We start from the raw sequence: 23,571 nt of genomic DNA, 5'->3' as shown, positions 1-23,571 counted from the left end.
GGGGCAGAGCTTTTTCTTACAAAGCCCCAAAGTTATGGAATAGTCTTCCAATTAATGTTCGGTCTCAGTGTTTAAGTCTAGGCTAAAAACCTATTTATTTAATCAAGCATTTTTGTAAATAGATTAGCCTTAGGTAAAGGGGCAGATCTGGGGGACTCATGGACATAGAGTATTAGGTGAACTGATATGTTTAGATGCTGTCTTCCCCACTCTCATTAATCACTCAGGTTTGTTGACACTGAGGTGATTGGTTGCTTTACATCTCAGGAAGCCCTCATGTCTGTGTTTCCTTGTGGCTTTTTCTTTTTAGTTACAGTGGTGTGAAAAACGATTTGCCCCCTTCCTGATTTCTTATTCTTTTGCATGTTTGTCACTTGTTTCTGCTCATCAAAAACCAGAAATTCAGAAATTCACAACTCATCCGAGAGGCCACAAAAGACCCCAGGACAACATCTAAAGAACTGCAGGCCTCACTTGCCTCAATTAAGGTCAGTGTTCACGACTCCACCATAAGAAAGAGACTGGGCAAAAATGGCCTGCATGGCAGATTTCCAAGGTGCAAATCACTTTTAAGCAAAAAGAACATTAAGGATCATCTCAATTTTGCTAAAAAACATCTCAATGATTGCCAAGACTTTTGGGAAAATACCTTGTGGACCGACGAGACAAAAGTTGAACTTTTTGGAAGGTGCGTGTCCCGTTACATCTGGCGTAAAAGTAACACAGCATTTCAGAAAAAGAACATCATACCAACAGTAAAATATGGTGGTGGTAGTGTGATGGTCTGGGGTTGTTTTGCTGCTTCAGGACCTGGAAGGTTTGCTGTGATAGATGGAACCATGAATTCTACTGTCTACCAAAAAATCCTGAAGGAGAATGTCCGGCCATCTGTTCGTCAACTCATGCTGAAGCGATCTTGGGTGCTGCAGCAGGACAATGACCCAAAACACACCAGCAAATCCACCTCTGAATGGCTGAAGAAAAACAAAATGAAGAATTTGGGGTGGCCTAGTCAAAGTCCTGACCTGAATCCTATTGAGATGTTGTGGCATGACCTTAAAAAGGCGGTTCATGCCAGAAAACCCTCAAATAAAGCTGAATTACAACAATTCTGCAAAGATGAGTGGGCCAAAATTCCTCCAGAGCGCTGTAAAAGACTCGTTGCAAGTTATCGCAAACGCTTGATTGCAGTTATTGCTGCTAAGGGTGTCCCAACCAGTTATTAGGTTCAGGGGGCAATTACTTTTTCACATAGGGCCATGTAGGTTTGGATTTTTTTTCTCCTAAATAATAAAAACCATCATTTAAAAACTGCATTGTGTGTTATCTTTGACTAATAGTTAAATGTGTTTGATGATCAGAAACATTTTGTGTGACAAACATGCAAAAAAATAAGAAATCAGGAAGGGGGCAAATAGTTTTTCACGCCACTGTATGCTGTCATAGTTAGTCTTGCTGAAGTCCCTGCTTGCGCTCTGCACTAAATATACATTCACCTTATACATACATTGTTCGACTGTGACCATACCTAATTGCCATCTCTTCATCTCTTTTGCTCTCTCCTCTTCTGCTCTCTCCTCTCTCTCTCTCCCTCTCTCCTTTTTCCTCTACCTATCTCTCTGTCGAGCTATACATGTCGCTACTGAGCTGCCAGTGATCCAGACCTCCTCTGCCCTCTGGACCTGTCTAACTCATCCTGAAGTCCTGCTTCTGGTTGGAGATCTCATCACATGGATGCTCCGTGTGGTCTGCCTGGGATGCGTGTGGAGACTGGGGGTGGCTCCACTTTTCCATGAAGGTGGTCCTGTCCTTGACTGATGCAGACAGTTGTTCTCTGAGGACCTGTAACTTCAGTCGCTCAATAGTTCAGGACTGGAATTTCTTGCAGTCTACCTGAGCCTCCAGGAACAAACTGGACTTTAATCTTACACATCTCCTCTTATACTGAACTTCCAGTCTCGCATAATATTTTGCACATCAATCCCTGCTATCCATTTTCACCCAGATGAGGATGGGTTCCCTGTTGAGTCTGGTTCCTCTCAAGGTTTCTTCCTACATATTACCATCTAAGGAAGTTTTTCCTGCCACACACCATGAATCCTGACAAAATCTCTAACTTCATTAACAGTAATTCAGACCCAGACATACAAGGAACTTTCACCATGCTTCACTGTTACCTGCAGACACTGTAATGTACCAAGTTTATCACTTCAGCAAACAAACTGCCTCCTGGTACGGCAAAATATTTCAAGTTTTGACTCATCACTCCAGAGTCCACCATCTGCTCCCATTTTCCTGCAAACCAGTTCCTAATCTTTGTGCATGTCAGGGCCTCTTGGTCTTATTTCCACCTCAGAGGTATGGCTTTTGGGCCGCACTTCTTCTTCGTCCTGGCCTTCTCCAGACAGTAGATGGGTTGACCTGGGTCCTGCTGGTTTCTGGCAATTCGATGCTGATGGTACTCATCTTTCAATGTCAAAGAGAATTAAGCATGATGTGGCTTTTATAATAAACTTTCCTCAGCTGACCACCAGAGCCTCAAATGTGCCCTGTTCTTTGTGCTTTTTTAAAGTAGCAGATGTTGAATCCTCAGTCTGCATTTTAGTGTAGTTCATGCCTTCTAGGAAGACAAAGATGATGTCTCGTTTTACACAAGGCTCTGCTTACTCTCATATTTTACAAAGATTTTACAAATGAAGGATTGGATGCTAAACCAAAATGATTAAATGTTAATCTGAAATTATTGGTTGTTCAACTAAAAGGATTTCATGTTTACTGAAATTACTGGATGGTTAACTGAAATGATTCAATGTCAAACTGAAATGATCGGGTGCTAAGCTGAAATGACTACTGTACCTGCTAAACTAAATTACTGGATTCTTAGCTGAGTCAATTCTACTGATTTGTGGTGTACAGTCATTGGCTCGGTGAAATAATAAGAAAAGACCTTTGAGATTTATTGCGGATTCTCTGAAGGTCTGAACCATTGCTTCCTTAAAAATGCATCTTAGTAAGTTTTGAGTGCAAGCATTGCCTTTTGAAGCAGCTAATAAGTCTTGACCCTCACCAGGTCCAGGACTAGAGTTAAGTATCAGGAAAGTCTTTAGCAGCAGATTGAATGATCTCCTGTATTCACTGACATGTGCTACTCTCCAGTGAATGAACCGTGGCCAGCACAGCCCTTCCATTAGGACTCCTTTCAGGAACTGCATTTCCAAAATGAGGATGTACAATTTGCAGATGTTAGAAGAGCTCTCTATCTATCTATCCAAGTGTGAGCAATCTGTGGTTCATGTTCATTGGGTAGGTTATATGAGGGTTGGATTAAAAATAACTCTGCTGCTTTAGCATGTGTGGCAAAGAGGAGGTAAAGTAGACGTTTGCAGATTGCTGCTGGTTGGTTACTTGTGGAGGGGATTTTTTTTCCACGTCACTTTCCTTCTGAATAGGCTATTAAAAAGACACAGCCGGTCTGCAGTCTGATCTCATTAGGTTGGCATACTATGCTGACATCATCAGGGTCTCAGAGGTGCATTGTGGATGGTGAGGCCCAGGAAAGAAGGGGGCGCTAGAGGTACCTCACAGTTTCCAAAAAGTACAAAAGTCCTGCATGACAGCTCATGTTCCCTGGATACTCAGCATCTATTTATTATCTGTCCACCTCTGCGACCCTGTTCTTTAATTTAGCACTCTGATTCATCTGCTGATCATTTGCCTGAAAATGCAAAAACGCCTCTACGTTTACAGTCACTTGGCCACCGGCCACCAACGGCAAGGCTGGGTTAATGCCTGCATTTATATATCTTTTAGATCATCCTAATCCCAATAGTAACATCATTTTTGGAATGTATGCACGATTAAAAGATTTTACATTTAAAAAAAATCCAATACTGCCTTTGTAGACATGAGCACCAGTATGAGCTTGTACATTACATTAAGTTGCCAGGACTCTTTCCAATGAAGTGCTATAGACGTTCTGAATGTACATCCTGAATATATGTCATCAGCATACATAAAGAGCCAGAGCTAAGCATTTCATCTTAGGCTTGAATCGTATTGACAGATCAGGAAGCCATGGTAGACAGTGAGGACCATTTTAGAAGACATGTTTTTTTTTTCACTTGATTAGTTAAGAATGATGCTTTAGCAGCCAGAGTGATGCAATTGCAAATGCCTGGCTGACAGCTATAATGATTGTAGAAGGAAATTTCATGCAGGAAAGGGAAGCTGGAGTGAACATTTCAGCACAGTGCTTAGGCAGCCATCACTGGGGACATGGACCAGGAATGGAGTGGGTGGGGGGACAATATGGTGTGTGTGTGTGTGTGTGTGTGTTTGTGTATGTGTGTGGGTTGGGGGGGTGGGTTGTTGCTTAATATCAATATCCTAGCAACTGAGGGAGTACGGCACATCATGCAGTTGTTGTCAGTGATTGGTCACCACTCTGGCATTGACCCCACCCCCTCAGCTTAGGCTCTGTAGAAAGAATAAACCAAAATCAAAACATCCTCCACACTTGACTCACTCCTGTGCACTTGACCTTAACTGCACTTTACTTGTGGTTAATGTTATTTTGTTTGTTTGTTTTTATTAATTACTAATATTTATCATATGTACATCTGACCTCTTTCTTCGCTTTGATCGATGTGCTTGTGCCACTTACTATTAGCTATTAAGACGCTCAGAGAAGACTACAGTGTGGCAGTATGACGTCTCCCTATGCGGCCGTACAGTTCTGCCCAGAACACGCCTTTCAACGGTAAGACACGACCTTCTATTCGTGGCCAGGTGCTAAGTCTGAGTCACCACGATTACTATGGAAATGTTGTCACGTGACCCAAAGTCTGACGGAATGCTTAGTCTTACTGGTTTCATGTAGTGACACAAGAAGTTCATGTTGGTAATTGTTGTACAGAGTTGTTCAGAAGATCGAGTGGAATTTCACTCAGTTTTGCATGAGTATATTTAGTAATGCTGCAAATACAACTGCATCGGAATGCGACACCAATGGTTTGGTTCAATTTCTGTAAAAGTTTGCAATTACTTACACTTGTCCAATTTGAGGCTGTGTAACAGTGTCTAGAGGTGCAAACAGTTGAATCTAGCAGTCCAGCTGCTGCCAGGCTTGGATATTTATAGACACATGTTCTTATGGTAACAATGCAAGTGTATGGGAGTGTCCAGGGTTCTGGGCAGTTAGACAAGACATTTGAAACCTTGAGCCTCCTCACTATTCACACACCACTTTACACTTTACTGCAGAGTTAAACTGGGCTGAACTCACTGCCAGTTCTGCTGTATCATTGATGTATCAATTATATATCCATGTTAAACCTTGTGTTCGGTTCTTGGATCATTTTGCCTTCTGAGACACAAAAAAATACCATGTTTGTAATGATCAACCTTGAATACATCCATGTTTTTAGGGAAAGTAAAGACACACAAAAACAATTCTCATGCTTAGGGTAACATGCTCAGGTACGAGTACAAATAAGATACGCAAAAACTATTGCATCGGTAAGAGAGTGAATTTTAGCTATTCTTAGGTCATGTGTAATCTTATTATTTGTACTAGTGTTCAGGTTTAAAAAAAAAATAATTATAAACCCACTTTAAGTAAAATTGAAAAACAGCCCATTTTAAAGATCTAAATAGCAGTAAAAGGTTAACTGCTTAGTATGCATGTTTTTGGGGGGGGAGGTATGGACTGAAAGAGCCTTATGAGTTATGGTCCATATAAATAATGTATTGATTGTTAGTTTGTTTGCTATATTAATGCATCTTTTGGATACCATGAAGGAGAATGTAAGGCTGATTAAAACTCATAAACCCTGACTATAAGTGAAGGTGCATTACAAACCAATGTGTTTATGGGACTTAAATTCTAACAAGAATATAATTAGGCTCGTACACTATTCCGAGGAGCATATCACTGACACAGGTGTATTTATGCTGTGTGCTCAGACTAATGAGAGTACCTGACCAGAGGTGAAGGAATTATTACTTTTGCCAGTCTATTAGAAATCAGTTGACCCACCGTTCTCCAAATGAAAAAAGAGCAATAGTTCTTCAGATCTCTTCCTTCTGCTTTTTTTTTTTACAGTAAATATGTCAAAATAATAAAAGTAGTCACATTTCTATAATATTTCTCATCATGAAATAAATATAAATATAAATATATATCAAACATGATGCATTTTGAATAATTATAATGGTAATATAATTTCTGCACTTTTCAACTATATCGAAATCAAAAATTTTAAATGCTTTTTATTAGCAAAGAATGTTGATTCTTTGTGAGAAATTAACATTACAAGCAAAATTACAAATAACCATTTCAAACTTCAAACCATTTTAAATATCAAATTCAAATCAAATAAAAATTTTATTTGTCACATACACAGTCATACACAGTACGATATGCAGTAAAAATGCTTATCCGACCGCCGGTGACCTTAAAAAAGAGAATTAAATCTTACGATAAGAAATAAATATGAATAAATGAATTACGATAGAAAATTCAATTTAACTAGGATAAAAATAGAAATAAAAATAATTTAAAAAATGCTTTAAAGTATTTTCCTAATAAAAACAATTTATATAATAATGTTATTTCTAATAAGTAGGTGCTTTAATGCTCAATACCATTCTGTTTGTACGTTTAAAGTTGCCTAAAAAACGTTTGTCCAAAATACAAACATATAATAGAGATATCATTATCAGATTATAATAGAGATCTTTTTTGATTGGCATTTATAGTAGAATTGTTAAACTTCTATTTGTTCTGTGTTAAAGCTGTGTTAAGAAATCATTCATCGGAATATAGAGCATGTGGAATTTGCTCTTACCTCATATGTGAAAAGTTTGACTTTTGTCTCATGCAAGAGTGACTTTCCCTGTTTGATTGGTTTGGAATAGTCAGTACTACTTTGGAGAAAAACTTGGATAAACACCATAAATCACAAAGAAAGCACTCTTGCAGAGTGAGTGTTAGTCGCTATTTAAAATCACTCAGCCTTTTTACTAGAATGAGGCACAATGAAAGCACGCGACAGAGAGGAGGAGAAACCTGGAGGGCCGCTCTTCTTTTGTTCCAGCCTTCATGTCTGTCCTGCAGCCGCTGGTTTGAGGGATGAGGGAGGGAGGGAGGGGACTGCTTTCTTTGAACACCGCGTGGCTTTTGATTAATGAAGTCACAGGAGAAGACCCTCTACACCTTTGCAGATCGTGGGGCTCTGTTTGTTTTGATTGCATCTTCATCGCTGGATGTACCCAACCTGCCAGGAGACAATGGGCAGCCCTGTTTAGCTCCGACCTTTAACCCTGTTCCGTCTGCAAGAGGCCCGGTCTGCATTTAAGTGGATGCAGCGCACCTACCCCCTTAGGCTGAATACATAAGTCCTTCAGAAACCAGACACCAGGCTGCCCACAGACATCCACCCACCCACCCCCAACACACACATCAGATCCACTAAACATCAAACCCACCACACTCAGGAGCAGAGCAGAAAATAACCGCAACGAAAAATAGAGACGAGACCACTATTGTCTCCAAGGAGGGTTTCAGGGCTTTTTTTTAAAAGTGGTAGCCCAATTCAAATACAGGTGAAGCATGAAGTTTTACACAGCTCTGAGTGGATTTTCCCAAAGTATTTCTTAAACAAACTTTGATCTATCGTCTTGGAAAGACAGGAGAAGATAGCCTAAGCTGAGGATAATATGCAGTTTGGTACGCTGATGGATTTGGCTGCCATGCCTGTAATCACTGTACGTCAATGACTTGATATAGGAATAGCTGACCCAGTGCACTAGCAGAAAATACTTGGTTTAGATTGATTTATAGGATGCCAGATAGTCTGTCAGTGAGTTTCTGCACCAAACAACACTTTTTTGTGTGTTTCAACATGACCTGTCGAATAGAACTGAAACAGCTATCTGCAGCACACTCACCATGGCACGCAACCTGACCATCAACCTCCATCGTTTCTGCTCTTGTAAATCACCTAGCTTTAACACTTGGATGAAAAAGGTCTGGATGCTTTGACATGTGGGTGCTGTGCCTTTTTGTGGAACCATGATGTCATTTTTTTTGGCCAGCACTCTTTGTCAACTTGTGTTTCTTGTGACGTCCCGGCGTTGTAGGGGGAGTAACATGGGGCAACGCAGTCCTCTAATACTTCCTCCCTGTCCCAGTATATAAATCCACTTGGCTTTGATTAGAGCACTCTCTCAATTCAGGGCTGATAATGATGTCATGACAGTGGAGCTGTCAAATCTCCAGCAGTGAATCCAAAACATGTTCAGCACTATGTGTGATCTGAGAAAGTGGCGAGTCTGCACCTGCTGGGGTCATATATATATATATATATTCCTCATGCTCTCACTGCCCTAAAATGTTCATAATATTGTGTGAAATGATATATAACGAGGGTAATGGACACCTAATCCCCACACCACCTCATGCCATTTAATAGTCATTGCATCCTGTGGCGTATAAGTATAATGTAGAGTGCAGATCTGATTCTGGATCCATCTGGATGGAGGGTTAGTCCAGAAGCTCTCAGTGCACTATAAATGAAACATTGTTTCCATGTGATCGTTGCTTAAGTTGATGCACTGATGCACCTGTTAATACTCCGGGATTTTCTCCGGGAAGTTGTTTATTACTGTAAAATAATAATACTCCAATGAAGCATTTCTTTCCTATTCCTGAGGACTGTACTCTGTACCATTTCTGTTTCTTATGCAACTTACCTTGATCCATCTGATAAAGCCTTCACACACATTTACGGGCATTCTCCAAACTGCTGCCACCAAGTTGGATACATACAATGGTTCTTGTATTCCAGTAGGTTTACAATTTTTCCTTCACTGAAACTAACTGAAAGGAGGAGAAGCCACTCACTCACTCACTCACTCACTCATCTTCTATACTGCTTTATCCTCTATTTAGGGTCACGGGGACCTGGAGCCTATCCCAGGAGACTTAGGACACGAGGCAGGGTACACCCTGGACATGGTGCCAATCCATTGCAGGGCACACACACATACACACACTCACACACCCATTTACACACTACAGGCAATTTTGAAACGCCGATTAACCTAACCTGCAGGTCTTTGGACTGTGGGATGAAACCCGGAGGAAACCCACCAAGCATGGGAGGAACATGCAAACTCCATGCACACAGAGACAGGAATGGAGCCTGGCCGGAAATCAAACTCGGACCCTGGAGGAGAAGCCAACTTTTTCCAAAAAGCGTAGTTCATGACTTCCGATAGACCTGCGTGTCCCTCACAGAGCCCCAACCTCAACCTCACTGCAAACTTCTGGGATAACCTGAAGCACTGATTGCACCCAGCGGACTGCACCTCCTCATCCATCATCAGTGCCTGACCTTAATAATGCTCTTGGGGCTGAAAAAACACAAATCTTCACAGGCAGGCAACTGTATAAAGTGGAAAGCTTTTCCAGAAGATTATAGGTTATTGAAACAGCACATGTGTAATGGTCAGGTGTCCAAATTCCTTTGGCCATATATTCCTTTAGTGTTCAATGCATACTGTAAATACCATGCTTCCTCTAAGCACAGACAAATAAAAGTAATAGTAGTGATTTTTTTTGTAAAATAAACATGCAGGAAATGGTTACAGGTGGAATTACTGACTTTCATCGAAAGAATGGAATTTAACATTAAAAACAAAAAAATTGCATTGGTGGGAAAAACAGTGTTGATCAGTAATTTGTCACTAGGAACATACAACTCACAACTCAATCAGTCATCACACACTAGATATGAGTCAAGTTATTCGGCACATAAAAGGACAATATATTTCTCTCTAGCATTTATTATAAAATAAGTTGATAAATCGGCCTTAAAACGTCATGAGATCTCTTCGTTTAAAAGAAACTCGTGTGATCAGAAGAAGTTATAAAGTGCTTAACCTGCCACTGTGTGATATGTGGAAATGCTTTCCCCGATTTGCTTAAAAACTCCACCATGCATGTGTGCAGTACAACAACTGTAAAACTGAAAGTGGAAATTTCAGTGGTAGACTCATAACTGATGTGTAATGTGATGTACAATACAATGACCTTGGCTGCGTCTAGCATATGCGAGTCCGCTCAAGACCTAATGACATTATCTGTGAGCCTAGACCACACATTAGGAGTTAAAAGACGGTTTCTCTCTAGTGACAGGCCTGGCGGCACAATAATATCCGAGTAAATCAGCTCGAGCATTCACTCTATGCCACACCTCTTTGGCTGCACATAAAAGGGGGATTGACCACGCTTTTCCCACTGAGCTGTTCTGTGAGGGAACCTTTCAAGCAAAGAAAGATGCATTTCGAGTGTTATTGAAGCTGCTCCACCGGTCTTCACCCCTTCATCATTTAGGATTTAGGAGTTAATTCTGTTGTATTTCTAGTCTTAGGCCTAACCCTTAATTTGTATGCTTTTCTGACATTCAAAATCAGGCATGACCACGTCTTACATGGGTTTAAAATCCATGAATGCATTAATGTTAGTTTAGTAATTCCTGCTTGTGCCACTCCTCTTTGGCAATGAATTAAAAAGGGGAATTGAACACTGAACATTGAATTGGTTTTCTAGTTGCTTATACTTTGTGCCAAGTCCAGGTTGTATACATAGTATGGGCTTCTTTGATTATGTATCTGTAACAAAAACAACTGTGTGGGAATGTTTGTAACATACATTATATATATATATATATATATATATATATATATATATATAAAGCCGAGTCTTGTAGTGTTTAAAATGCTTTTTAAAAAAATTCCGAACTTATGTTAATATTTTCATATGGAAAGTTACTCATATTTGGAGATGGGTTTAGCACACACTTAAACACTAAAATAGAACTAAAATAGTTACACCATTTAGATTATGCAAATTGCGTTCAGGTTTCTTTTTTTTTTGTGTCATCTAGCCCAACACAAGCACTTGCCGTTATCACTTAAGAAACTGTTAACAGAAGAAAAAACTACTGTTTTCCCCTTTAGTATTAATCTACAAATACAAAGACAATTAATATAGATTAATTAATTGTCTTTCATATGTATATGGTGAGTCGGCCAAAAAAATGTATACACACATATGTATATGATCAGGTGTATGATAATATTATAATATTTAATCATATATATATATATATATATATATATTATTTGTGTGTGTGAATGAAAACACAAAAATCTATTTTTTTTTTAAATCATATTATGAGTCTATTTTTCCTCAATATTTTGCTGCATGGCTATTTCCAGTAGTTTACTCGTATGACTTCGGTCCTTCGTATTTAAAAACTTTTGAATTAGCACTGGGCAGCACGGTGGTATTTTGGTGGCGGCCTCGCACCTCCAGGTTTAAGGGGTTCAACTCCTGTCTCAGGCCCGCGTTCGCGGAGTTTCCATGTTCTCGCCGTGCTTGGGGGGGGGGTTTCCTCGGGTTACTCCAGTTTCCTCCTACAGTCCAAATACGTCTACATGCAGATTGTATTAATTGCCGCTTCCAAAATTGCCCGTATGTATACATCATAATTTTATCAATTTCAATTTATAATTCTATATATACAGTATAAAACTTTTATTTCAGACAGCCCATAATGTAAATATTATTGTGACATATTGTGGTTACATCAAACTATCAGGCAGTGGTGCTGGAATCAAAATTGAAACTGCTCCTCATACACTTCATTTGCCAGAATTGTGTGTGACTGATGCTTCTTTTTCTTCCACTTTTTTGTTGCTGTAAAACTCTCTCGCAAACAACAAGCTGAATATAATTTAGGTCTATAGTTAGGTCTATGATCTTAATTCCAATGTGCACAGTTCTGTTATTAAATCCTTCCCGCATATGCTCAACTAATCTCTGAATACCCTCTATGTTTTAGACGTTGTTCAGATATCTATGAATATGCAAGTTTTAGTGACCCAAAAGTTATTGTTTTGGGTGGGTTTATTGAGTGTGGTGTACAGTAGTATTACACTCTATAGTTAAACATTTTTCCTACTGAACACCTGATTTGGACTCATCATGTAATTACCTAGGCCTGTGTGAAATAAGGGAAAACTCTGACCTCCCAGGACCTGAGTTTGACGCTCCTGGGTTACACTGCCTGTGGTTGGGTTTCATCTCTAGGCTGTGGTAAACTCACATCCTGCTTCTAAGTTATTCATTAGGTATGTCTGCGTCGTGCAGCATATTAATATCACCCGCTCACAGAATGTGGGGAAATTCCGGCTCTACGCCCAAGTGCCCGCCTCACATTATAGCTTGATACCCCCAGTCGGAGAAACAGACACATATACACAAGCACACAAGCACACACACACATAACCAAACACTCTACACTGCCAAGCCCAGTCCAGCTGCACACATGCTGCATGCTGCAAATCACAGTGGTCGTGTTGCTGTCATGTAGACTTTGGGGGGAATTCCACTTTGCTCAGACCCACAGCATGCGCTGCTCTTCAACAGGAACAATGAGACTTCGGGCCATCGCTTGGTGTTACGTTTCAGTGAGAGAAGGGTCACAGTGTCTGTGCTGACAGTTATACTCTCTTTTCTGTTTTAGATCCCTAAATCATTTCTGATTCAGCTTGCAGAGGTTAAAAAAAGAATAAATGTGAAAAAATTTTTACCTAATATTTATCTGTAAGTTATCGTAACAGTCATTTTAACTGGTTTGCTTGCACTCGGAATTTTGGGAAAATGCCAATTTTAAACAACAGCCGATGCATTTTAACACCTCCAGAGTTCGATTCCCACCGCAGGTATGTGTGTATGGAGTTTGTCTGTTCTCCTCATGCTTGGAGGGTTTCCTTGGGGTATTCTGGTTTCCTCCCACAGTTCAAAGAGTGATTTAATTGCCATTCCCAAAATTGCACAAAAGTCTCCTGGGATAGGGTCCAAGCCCCCAGTGACTGTATACATGATAAGCAGTATAGAAGATAAATGAATAAACAGACACAGGAGGCACAGCCTTGCCAAAGCTGTCCTTACATAGTTTTATGGTAATTCTAGTAATTTACAATTTCACAAATTAAACTGGAAAAAATTTGCACTCCTTAGTTTATGTGTCCACATTGTTTTAAAAAAGACTGCTCATTTTAATTACAGGTTTGGAGCTTAATATCTAAATGCCTTTGACTCTAGAATTCATGATAAGTTTGTAAATGCTGTATACTTGATTCATATAAATATGTATTAACTGCCTCAGCACCTGCCTATAGATTTAAATTTTATGTTCATATGTACAATATATTCATATTGTAGGTTAACTGATTACCTACTCGCAGTCAAATGCCCCTTGCACATAAAAATCAGCACAAACCTTTAACTTCTGTGTTAAGCGCATAAAGACGTGTTCAAAGACTCCCAGTCGTTATGCTGTCAGCATGACATTTAACACAAAAGGATCAGGATATAGTATTATGTGTACCATACAGTGGTGTGAAAAACGATTTGCCCGCTTCCTAATTTCTTATTCTTTTGCATGTTTGTCACACAAAATGTTTCTGATCATCAAACACATTTAACTATTAGTCAAAGATAACATAACTGCGAACCACAGTGAGAGCCATTATCCACAAATGGCAAAAAAAATGGAACAGTGGTGAACCTTCCCAGGAGTGGCCGGCCAACCAAAATTACCCCAAGAGCGCAGAGACAACTCATCCGAGAGGCCACAAAAGACCCCAGGACAACATCTAAAGAACTGCAGGCCTCACTTGCCTCAATTAAGGTCAGTGTTCACGACTCCACCATAAGAAAGAGACTGGGCAAAAACGGCCTGCATGGCAGATTTCCAAGGCGCAAACCACTTTTAAGCAAAAAGAACATTAAGGCTCGTCTCAATTTTGCTAAAAAACATCTCAATGATTGCCAAGACTTTTGGGGAAATACCTTGTGGACCGACGAGACAAAAGTTGAACTTTTTGGAAGGTGCGTGTCCCATTACATCTGGCGTAAAAGTAACACAGCATTTCAGAAAAAGAACATCATACCACCAGTAAAATATGGTGGTGGTAGTGTGATGGTCTGGGGTTGTTTTGCTGCTTCAGGACCAGGAAGGCTTGCTGTGATAGATGGAACCATGAATTCTACTGTCTACCAAACAATCCTGAAGGAGAATGTCCGGCCATCTGTTCGTCAACTCAAGCTGAAGCGATCTTGGGTGCTGCAGCAGGACAATGACCCAAAACACACCAGCAAATCCACCTCTGAATGGCTGAAGAAAAACAAAATGAAGACTTTGGAGTGGCCGAGTCAAAGTCCTGACCTGAATCCTATTGAGATGTTGTGGCATGACCTTAAAAAGGCGGTTCATGCTAGAAAACCCTCAAATAAAGCTGAATTACAACAATTCTGCAAAGATGAGTGGGCCAAAATTCCTCCAAAGCGCTGTAAAAGACTCGTTGCAAGTTATCGCAAACGCTTGATTGCAGTTATTGCTGCTAAGGGTGGCCCAACCAGTTATTAGGTTCAGGGGGCAATTACTTTTTCACACAGGGCCATGTAGGTTTGAATTTTTTTTCTCCCTAAATAATCAAAACCATCATTTAAAAACTGCATTTTGTGTTTACTTGTGTTATCTCTGACTAATAGTTAAATGTGTTTGATGATCAGAAACATTTTGTGTGACAAACATGCAAAAGAATAAGAAATCAGGAAGGGGGCAAATAGTTTTTCACACCACTGTATGTGTTTGAAATACAGCACATATCATTACTTTGAAAACAACAGGGGAGGGGAAACTGAGTGTTGAGGTGCTCGCCATGCACATTTAGATCATTCACTAAATACAGGGCTTCGTTCACAACTCAAGATTCTTAACTGAGCAAAAAAACGGCCCAATATTTCCCACCTGAACCAGCTGTGTGAAAGTGTTAGAAATGCATTAACAGGTAGATAGATTGCAACTGTAAAATTGTAACCAGAAGCATTTGTACAGCATTTCTAGCCTGTATCATTTTTTCTGACCATCCTATCATCCCCTACATTCTGATAGCTATCTTTTCCCTTTGGTAAAGCTTCTCTTACCTCTTACAGACAATTAGAGAGCAGCAGTGTCTGTGTGGGTGTTTCTTGCTTCACTCCTATACTCCACCTATAGGTTTTCAGCCTTTAAGCTTTGTTATAACAGTGCAAACCAGCATTTGGTGATAGGATTGATTTGTTGACGTCTGTGGAGTTAAAATCAAATCTACTCTATTACTAATCATATGTAAATGTACTGTGTATCTTAAGCATCCTAATCTTTTTTTTTTTCTTTTACACCACTGCTGAAGCATTTGGATTATCAAACTCTTTCCATTTAGGGTTTTTGCACTTTTGCAGTTTTCGTTTGTTAAATTCAATTTAAAACTTTCACACTGGTTTGTGTTCACTTTCAAAATGAATACCTCTAAATGAAAATAACATGCAATCCGAACATAACTAAAAGCAAATACCTGTCTTTCTCTTCCTGAGTGTCTACTAAAACTGACTCTTGCTCACTTCCTTTATTACTAATCCAACCGCTTAAAGGGAACCTATTATACAGAATTCAGTTTTAGTCACTTTAAGACATTCAGATGGGTCTCCAATATATGTGAGTACAAACAAAAATGAGAGAAAATAAATATTTGCTGGTCTTAAACAAGCCAATTAGATTTTCCCCTATTGTGACATCACTATAGGAAAAGCCCCCCACCAGCTTGTTTTCCAGCTCTGCTCTGTTTAGCAGGATGTGTCTGAGAAGTACCTTATTTACTGAGAACCTCTTATACCTATGTTAACTTGTTACAAAAATATTAAAATACGGGACCTTTAACAGCTTTTGTCCTCCTCTTTATACTCTGATCAAGACTCTTTCATATTTTCTTAACTTAACAAATATATTTTAATTTACAGAAGATTTAAACAATGACTGAATATTCTTTACATAGTGGCAAACAGTGCTCAGAGCTCTAATCAATATAATTAAATAATTATATACATATACAAAATAAAGTAACAAAGCTTAAGCTAATTTAATATACAGTAGGCCAATGAAATAATTAGGGTTTCTTTATGTGCATTATTTTTCAGCAGATTGCGTGAACCAGCCGCATGTCTCTCATGGGCTGAGGGATCTTTTCTAGCCTCTATGTCTCAGAGTCCAGGCTCACAAGGAACTGACATCCTTGGGCCAGATGTTTTCAACCAGCTGCTGGATATGCTGGACCAGTATGTACAATTGCACAAACACATAACCTTATGGTTTCTGGTACCAATGAAAAAGGGCACTGCACAAAAACAACATGAAGGACTTTACAATATTTTTTTTAGGCATGCTGAAAGTTTCCCTTTTGGGTATTTTTTTTTTCTTCCTCAGGTCGGCGTTCCATACCGTTCAGCCTATTGAACTCTTGAATTTCTCAGAAGGTGCAACAGGCAGCTCTCCATCCAACACCATTCAGATCAGCATGGACTGCATCACCATGCACGGCTCTGACGATCACCTCGCAGTGAGTGTCCCAAAATATTCTGATCCAGCAGTCAATTTTAAATACCGTCAGCATCATGTTATTTGCTTTACTTTTTTTTTGCTTCAGTGAAACCTACTGGAATTGGACTATGAGAATTTGCAGCTTCACTGAACAATGATCTTTTTTAAGAAGCTCTTCCTGTTCACATTGCATTATGTTCATGCGTCATGTCCTAGCGATTAATACTTTTATTGCACATCAAACATTTTGCAATCCAGGAAGTGATGTTTGAAGACAGATGTTAGTAAAGTTTCTTTTTTAATGCCTCAAATGAAAAAACAAGTTCTGATGAATACTGTGATATTTTCTATTTTACTAATTCTATATTTGCAGTCTTTTTTACTGATTTACTATAATAGCTTTATGTATAGACTGAATTCAGTGATTATATTATACCTGTTATCTAGATCCTCCACAGATTTAAAAATACCTTATTTTATTTTCTTGTGTTAACACACTATTTAAATTGTGAAAATATGCTAATGCAATATAGATAGATAGATAGATAGATAGATAGATAGATAGATAGATAGATAGATAGATAACATCTATAGATAGATAGATAGATAGATAGATAGATAGATAGATAGATAACATCTATAGATAGATAGATAGATAGATAACATCTATAGATAGATAGATAGATAGATAGATAGATAGATAGATAGATAGATAGATAGATAGATAGATAAAATCTATAAATAGCTCCTGGAAGGGAACTGGTTAAAAACCGGATTAAATTAAGATGATCTTCTGCTAAGGATCTTTTACAGTAATTATAGCCATTATATCTTCCAGTATTTTCTTTTGAATCCACAAAAATGTACACATATTTAATGGAAATTAAGATTATTATTATTATTATTATTATTATTATAACACAGTAGTTAATTCACAGGCTGTGTCCATGAGAGGATAATTGCTGTCAATTAAATAAAAATGTGATGACACATAGTGAAACTTGCTTTGTTTGGCGTGACCATTGAGGTGCATCATTTGGCTTTGGGGGGATTTCAGTGGTAAACTCCAGTAAAAGCCGTTATTGCCCACATGCACATCTGGGGTCGTTGTTTTGCGTGGGGTTCCCCTGGTCAACCTCGGAACCACTTTTCTGATTGGATTTTCGAGCTCTAAGATCGACCGTATATATGAGTGCGTACCAATAATATGTCTCAGGTCTTAAATAGAGCGGTGGTATTTATGCTCCAGATAATGTGGCCTGGACTGAGGTGTGTAGCTGAACTGATCTCTGCACCGTTGTTACAATCGGAGAGTAGCCAGGACACATGCACTGTGAACATGGAGCCGATCTGCGACAAAACTATCAATCAGAAATGTTCTACTTTGATGTAAGTCAAACATATAGCTCTTTGCTTTCAATTTCTTCATTTTTTTTATTCCGGCAACTTTTTAAGAGTAAACCTCTCTGTTGTTTCCTTGGAAGACAAAATATCTCGTTCTTTTCCTTAAATATTGGGTGTGTGAGAACTCAACTGTCACAATTATTTACATCAATAAGTGCCTAAGTACAGCAAATACAACCCAGCGGAGCAGTGGAAAGTCTGGCATTGAGTTCCAGATAGAGCTGCAGTTTGGTCTCTAAGCCAGGGAGGTGAAGTGATGGGTCCCCTCCCAGCGCAGGAATGCTGTTGTCCAGCAGTAAAGCAGAGCGAGATAAATAGGAGAGGCACACACATCGCTGTGATTCTCTACCCTGGGGTGCTGAGTGAGGGAGGAAGGGGGGGCTCTGCTTTCTCTTGAACTGGTGATTAATGCCCCCCGTACTTAGAGCACCACCCGGCACCCTGCCTCCCTGTGTCCGCCCCCACCTTCCTTCCTTTAATATAGGGTGTGGTGCGGTGAGCATGGCACGCTACCGCCTCTGCCTGAGCTGCCAGACGTGCCATAGCCTTGGTGGGCTGGAGCACTGTAAGAAGTGTATGTTTGAACGAGTAGTGTGTTGGGCATTGGCTATCCCAACCTCTCCTTTCTAATGGCACCAAAAAAATAGCTGGCACATCCTTGGAGGGGTGTGCCTGGTTGATGAGTCATTAGATGGAACACACTGCGCTTAGCACCCTCAGGGATTGCTGTTTGTATTGTGAAGGGGTTTTATGTTTAAATCTGAAATTCCTATTCCTCTGGGAGGTGCGTACTTTTTCACTAGCCGCAGGGCAACTATTTAGAGCAGCACCTGCTGCCGTGCAGCTTTGAGCTCCGGGCCCTCTCCTCTGTCACACCGAAGGAGGGGGATGGTGAAGGTGGATTCGTAACTGAGCAAGAGCCAAGAACGTGGCATCAAATAACATGAGGGAATGTGACAAAAATCGGTGACCGGAGAAAGCATTGCAGTCAATCTTTAATCAGAAAAAAAAGACACAATGACAATACAGGATTACAAATTTATAGGGAGAAATAGGTAGTGTTTAGATAATAAATAAGGGACACTGAGAGTTATTTAACAGCTGAAGGATAAGCTCAGATCAATAATTGGGTATTTGCCTGCTTGCTTGCGGTTTTGCTTTCTCTTCTGAATGTAACAAAGTTATCAAAGGGTGTTTTTCTCCCCTCTTTATCTTTAAGCAAAAGAAAGTAACGTGAAATTTCTCAGTAATTTTGGTGCATCAGTAATGTTTGTGCTGGAGGGGCCCAGACACAGCGGCCTCACCCTGTGCTCCAATGGGAACGCAGCACTTGAATTAGGTGCTGACAGATCGGAGAGAGTGTCTCTGACTAAAATTTACACTGGGTGTGGATTCTGGCGAGGCAAAAAATGCTCATTTCATAATATAGGAATGTCTTTCCCTTGCATCCTATTCACTGTTTAGTCTAAAATGCACCTCTCTCACTCTCTTCTTTTGGTTCTTTGAAGTGCTTTTTCAGCCAGACCCTGACTCAGCATGAGGTGGTTACACAGCCTTAAGAAGCTGTGTTGGTTACACACGGCCACCCATTTCAAAATTACTGTTTGTTCACCCATTTTTGTACCTATATTTTACTGAAAGGTCGTTTTACCAGTGGTTTGCAGTAATGTATACCTTTTTGTACCTTTTAGTCTCGTAGTGTCTCATAATTGGGTCAAAGTAGAACACCTTAAAAAGGACGCGAGAAAAGATTTTTAACTATCCAAGGAACCCTTGAGAGTCTACAAGCGTCTGATGGTTTGGTTTGAACTTGGTTCGAACAGGAAAAACTAACTGTTACTAATTATGCAGTAAAGGAAACGCACATCTTGATGTACAGGTGTTCACTTGTTAGGAGCCCATGTTCCTTTTTTTCTCCTTTAGACTTTACTAGGAGATTATAATCCTGACCTTAAACGCTATTGAAATGTTTATTTTGTTTATATTGTCATTCATCAGCACACAAGTATAATGAAAATGAAAATGTTATTCATGCTGGTTGAACAGTGTAGGCTTGCCAAGTCAGGGTAGAATTAAATATGTTGATCATTTAAAACAATATAATATATAATAAATGCTAAATTCTGTGACGTTGCCTGGACCAGGTCAGTCAAACAATATGAAGTTCAATTCAGGTCCATATTTTTTTGTGTAGGGCTTTTAGCAACACATTGTGACAAAGTTAACTTGGATCCAAGCCAAAGGTGACGGTAGATTTGGCAAAGATCCCTAATGATCCTGGTGATCCTAATGGCTAAATCTTCCCAGTTCTGGTAGATGGTTCTTCCCAAAGAGGGTAGGATGACTAGTTAATGGGTGGGTTGAGTCATGTCCTTCATGACACTCCTGGCCCTCTTCTGACACCTTTTGGTTTAAATGTCCTCTGAGGTGGGAAGCCCAGTGATGGTGATACACTGAGCATATTTGCTTTTCCTGGCAGTTGAAGAACCCACTATCTTCAGTGTTTTAGCTGCTGGATGATGCAGCATGCCAGGACTCTCCCTACGGTGCATTTGTTAAGGGAGGAGCTGAACTCATGATAGGCCTATGCAGCCTCCTAAAAATGCTGAGGTGTTGATTGACCTTTTTTAGTAATGCAGGATATGCTCTGAGACAAGGAAGGGTGCTCCCAGGAATGTGAAGCTGCTCACCAATTCCACACTGGTGACTGTGTTGTACATGTTTTCAAGACTGCAACCATTGTTTCAAGGAGTCATGTTCATCTGGCAGTCATATCTTCTCTCAGTAAGCTGTGTAATTCTGTGTCACTCCTTTTAGTCATAAAACCCACCACTGTGAAATCATCTGCATACGCAACTGTAATTTTGCCTAAGTGTCTGGCCAAACGTCATTTTTCCTGTGTACAGTGTGGTGGGTAGAGTGAACAGCCCTGGGAGGGTGTCGATTACTGTGAGGTGGGACGAAACAAGTTGAGACCTAGTGATCAGGAAGTCCAGCACCATGTTTAGATGGATATATATATACAGAACAAGGTGTAATCAATTAGTCGATAAGCACGATGAACTACAATCCACCTACAGAAGCCAGAAATGGGTGTACTTGTTTTGCAGATGAGCTAAGGCTCACATACCACCTGGATTTCACTGTATACTTTATAAACCCATTACAGTTTATGTGTCATGATCAACCTTTTAAATCACTTTCTCATTATAGATATAGGTAGGCATAGCTCTGTGGTTAAGGCATTGGACTATGGTCTAGAAGGTCCCAAGTTCAACCCTCACCACCAACAAGCTGTCTCTGTTAGGCCCTTAACCTTCAACTGCTCAGATGTATAATGAGATAAAAATCTAAGTTACTCAGGATGAGGGCATCTGCCAAACGCTGACATGCAAATGGAGATAAAAGTGCCACTGGAAGTAAATCGTTCAAGCCAGAGAGAGTAAAGACATCATAACAGGGATAATAACGGCCAACTCAATCCATGTAGGTACTTTGACATGTGCAAATAAAGTGTTTAAGCTATTTGTGTGGAAGTCTCGGCACTGATGTATACATTATCTGAGTTCCAGCTCAGGATGAGCGAGCAGGCTTAGATGGTGGTTTGACCTCGAGTTCTCTATACAGAATGCATGATACTACAGCAGATTGTGGCTGTTCATCTGGCAGACATGTAGCTGATGTGGCGTGCCTTAAAGTAAGCAGGAAAGTTATTTCAGGGATTAAGGAATGAATCATTAATGGTTCCAAGTAGCTGGTGACTTTCCTCCCCTTGTCAGTGATTCTGTTGATGCCTACCACATACAGTACTGTGCAAGAGAGTCTGGTGACACCCCTCATTTATTCGTTTTTTTGCTTCCAAAGAGCTAGACTTTCTTTTATTCTTCTATTCTTTTAATCTTAAGGAATAGTTCTCCAGGCCTCCTGAATGACTTTATGCCTTGAATTTGTTGGCAAGTTTTTGGCTCTCATTTTCAGTGCCAATTTCAGAGGAATGTGTTTTGTTTATTTAGCCATATAGCGACCTATGAATCATACAAGCATAAAAAAACATCAACTTAAGTCATGAGAAACAGGTGTAGTTGATGATAGATAATCAGGCCAGTGATTAGTCCTGTTTACTAATGATGTTGCATGCTGAGTGGTTGGAATAGATGAGAGGGGAAATGAGGTTGCTGCTGAGGTTGTTACATAAACAAAGCAATTTTTTTTTTTATGCATCGTTATTGATTTTGCAGCCTGTTCCAGTAAAATGTTTGTTCCTATTTCTTTAATTCAATCTATGTCATGCAATAAAAGTTTGGGGGGACAATGGGGGGTAGGTAGCTCAGGACTTTAAAAAATCCCCTATGTCAAAGATTACTGTTAGCAAGTTGTCCCTGGATCTTCTATGTATGGCTGCCTTAAGCTCTTTCGTTCTCTGAGATAAGGTCTAACTGTTTGTAGACTGACTGTTTGTAGACTTAAAAGCTGCGTCTCAGACCTTAAGCAGCCAGTTCTGTTTTTCTCCTCTCTCTTGAAACTAATTATTCTCATTTTCAGTCCAACAGCAGCTGTTTTTGTATGTTACCATGGTAAAGAATTCTAGAGAAAAGCTGAGCATATGAGACCCAGGAGACTCTGCTTAGGTATTTCAACCAAAGAAAAATGTCTTTTGTTGTTGTTGTTTTCCTCTCTCAACAGAGGGGTGAGGTAGCTGTCAGCTCCTTGTACAGGTGTCTTTCCGTACACCAAGCACCTGACACACGATACCACACTAATCCAGCAGCTCTAAGCCCAAACAGCCCCAAAGAGCCACATTCGGTTAAGTGCATCTTTTGTTTAAAGCACCAAAAAAAGAGCTGGTGTTTGCACTACTTCCTCTCTTAGCTCAGAGCTGATGATTATTGCTTTATAAACCTCACATAATTCAGAGACAAATGTTTTGTCTAGTGCGCGTTGACATTCACTACGTAATAGGTAGCAATAGGAATACCAGCTAACAATCGCAACAGTGGATATCATGGCAATCATGGAATCAAAAATCCACAATGTAAAGATGTGATTGATTAACAAGGATGAAACAGATCAAATTATGCAAAATATCAATGGAATTTAGAACAGCACATTCAGCCCATTTTGCTGAATGGAAAATTATTTCCTTGCTTGTTTGGAAAGTTTTCTTCCTTTCTAACTCTAACCCTACCAGTTTTTTGCAACTCTACACACAACACGCCTATGGCAATAAATTGATTTAGTTTACAACTTTATTTACTTTTGTCCACTATTATCACTAGATCTCAGGAGTAGGCTAGTGGCATTTCAAAGACACACACAGCACCCTATTCAGCACCATCACCAATGTTGTTTTAACCTAATTAGAAGTTTGTTTAGCTAACCTAATTGCCCTCATCAAAAGACTGTGAATAAGAGCTACTGCTATCCCTGGATGCTGGCTGAAGTAGTGCTGTCTCTTTGGTTTGTGTTTGGACCAGGTGACCTAAGGCTAAATGCCCCCCTAATAGCAAGACAGGGTGTGGGCCACTGATTGGAGACGGTAGTAGTTACAGATAGTGGAAGGGGAATGACCGTGGTGACAGCTCTTTAAGGCCTCATGGCCTAAAGGCATTAGTTTTCTCCCTTTTTGACCTTAGTTAATAGTATTCCCACCCCAAAGCTGCACTTAGCCTAACTT

The 23,571-nt window shown here is 39.8% G+C and overlaps 1 protein-coding gene across 6 annotated transcripts in view; it reads left to right on the top strand.

The window, feature by feature from the left end:
* The first annotated feature begins 4,516 nt into the window (after positions 1–4,516).
* Positions 4,517–23,571, top strand: part of tp63 (tumor protein p63) — a 46,615-nt gene continuing 27,560 nt past the window's right edge. For 4 of the 6 annotated variants that reach the window (XM_053498638.1, XM_053498636.1, XM_053498640.1 and 1 more), the window contains exons 1-3: positions 4,517–4,759; positions 16,094–16,231; positions 16,380–16,512. In XM_053498638.1, coding sequence (XP_053354613.1) covers positions 4,707–4,759; positions 16,094–16,231; positions 16,380–16,512 — 324 coding nt within the window. In that variant the 5' untranslated portion in view covers positions 4,517–4,706. The remainder of the gene's footprint in view (positions 4,760–16,093; positions 16,232–16,379; positions 16,513–23,571) is intronic. The other 2 variants (XM_053498639.1, XM_053498637.1) reach the window with 1 other exon arrangement.

The sequence above is a fragment of the Clarias gariepinus genome, chromosome 6, assembly GCF_024256425.1.
Source record: "Clarias gariepinus isolate MV-2021 ecotype Netherlands chromosome 6, CGAR_prim_01v2, whole genome shotgun sequence".
NCBI lineage: Eukaryota > Metazoa > Chordata > Actinopteri > Siluriformes > Clariidae > Clarias > Clarias gariepinus.
This window is presented reverse-complemented; position numbering and strand designations above follow the sequence as displayed.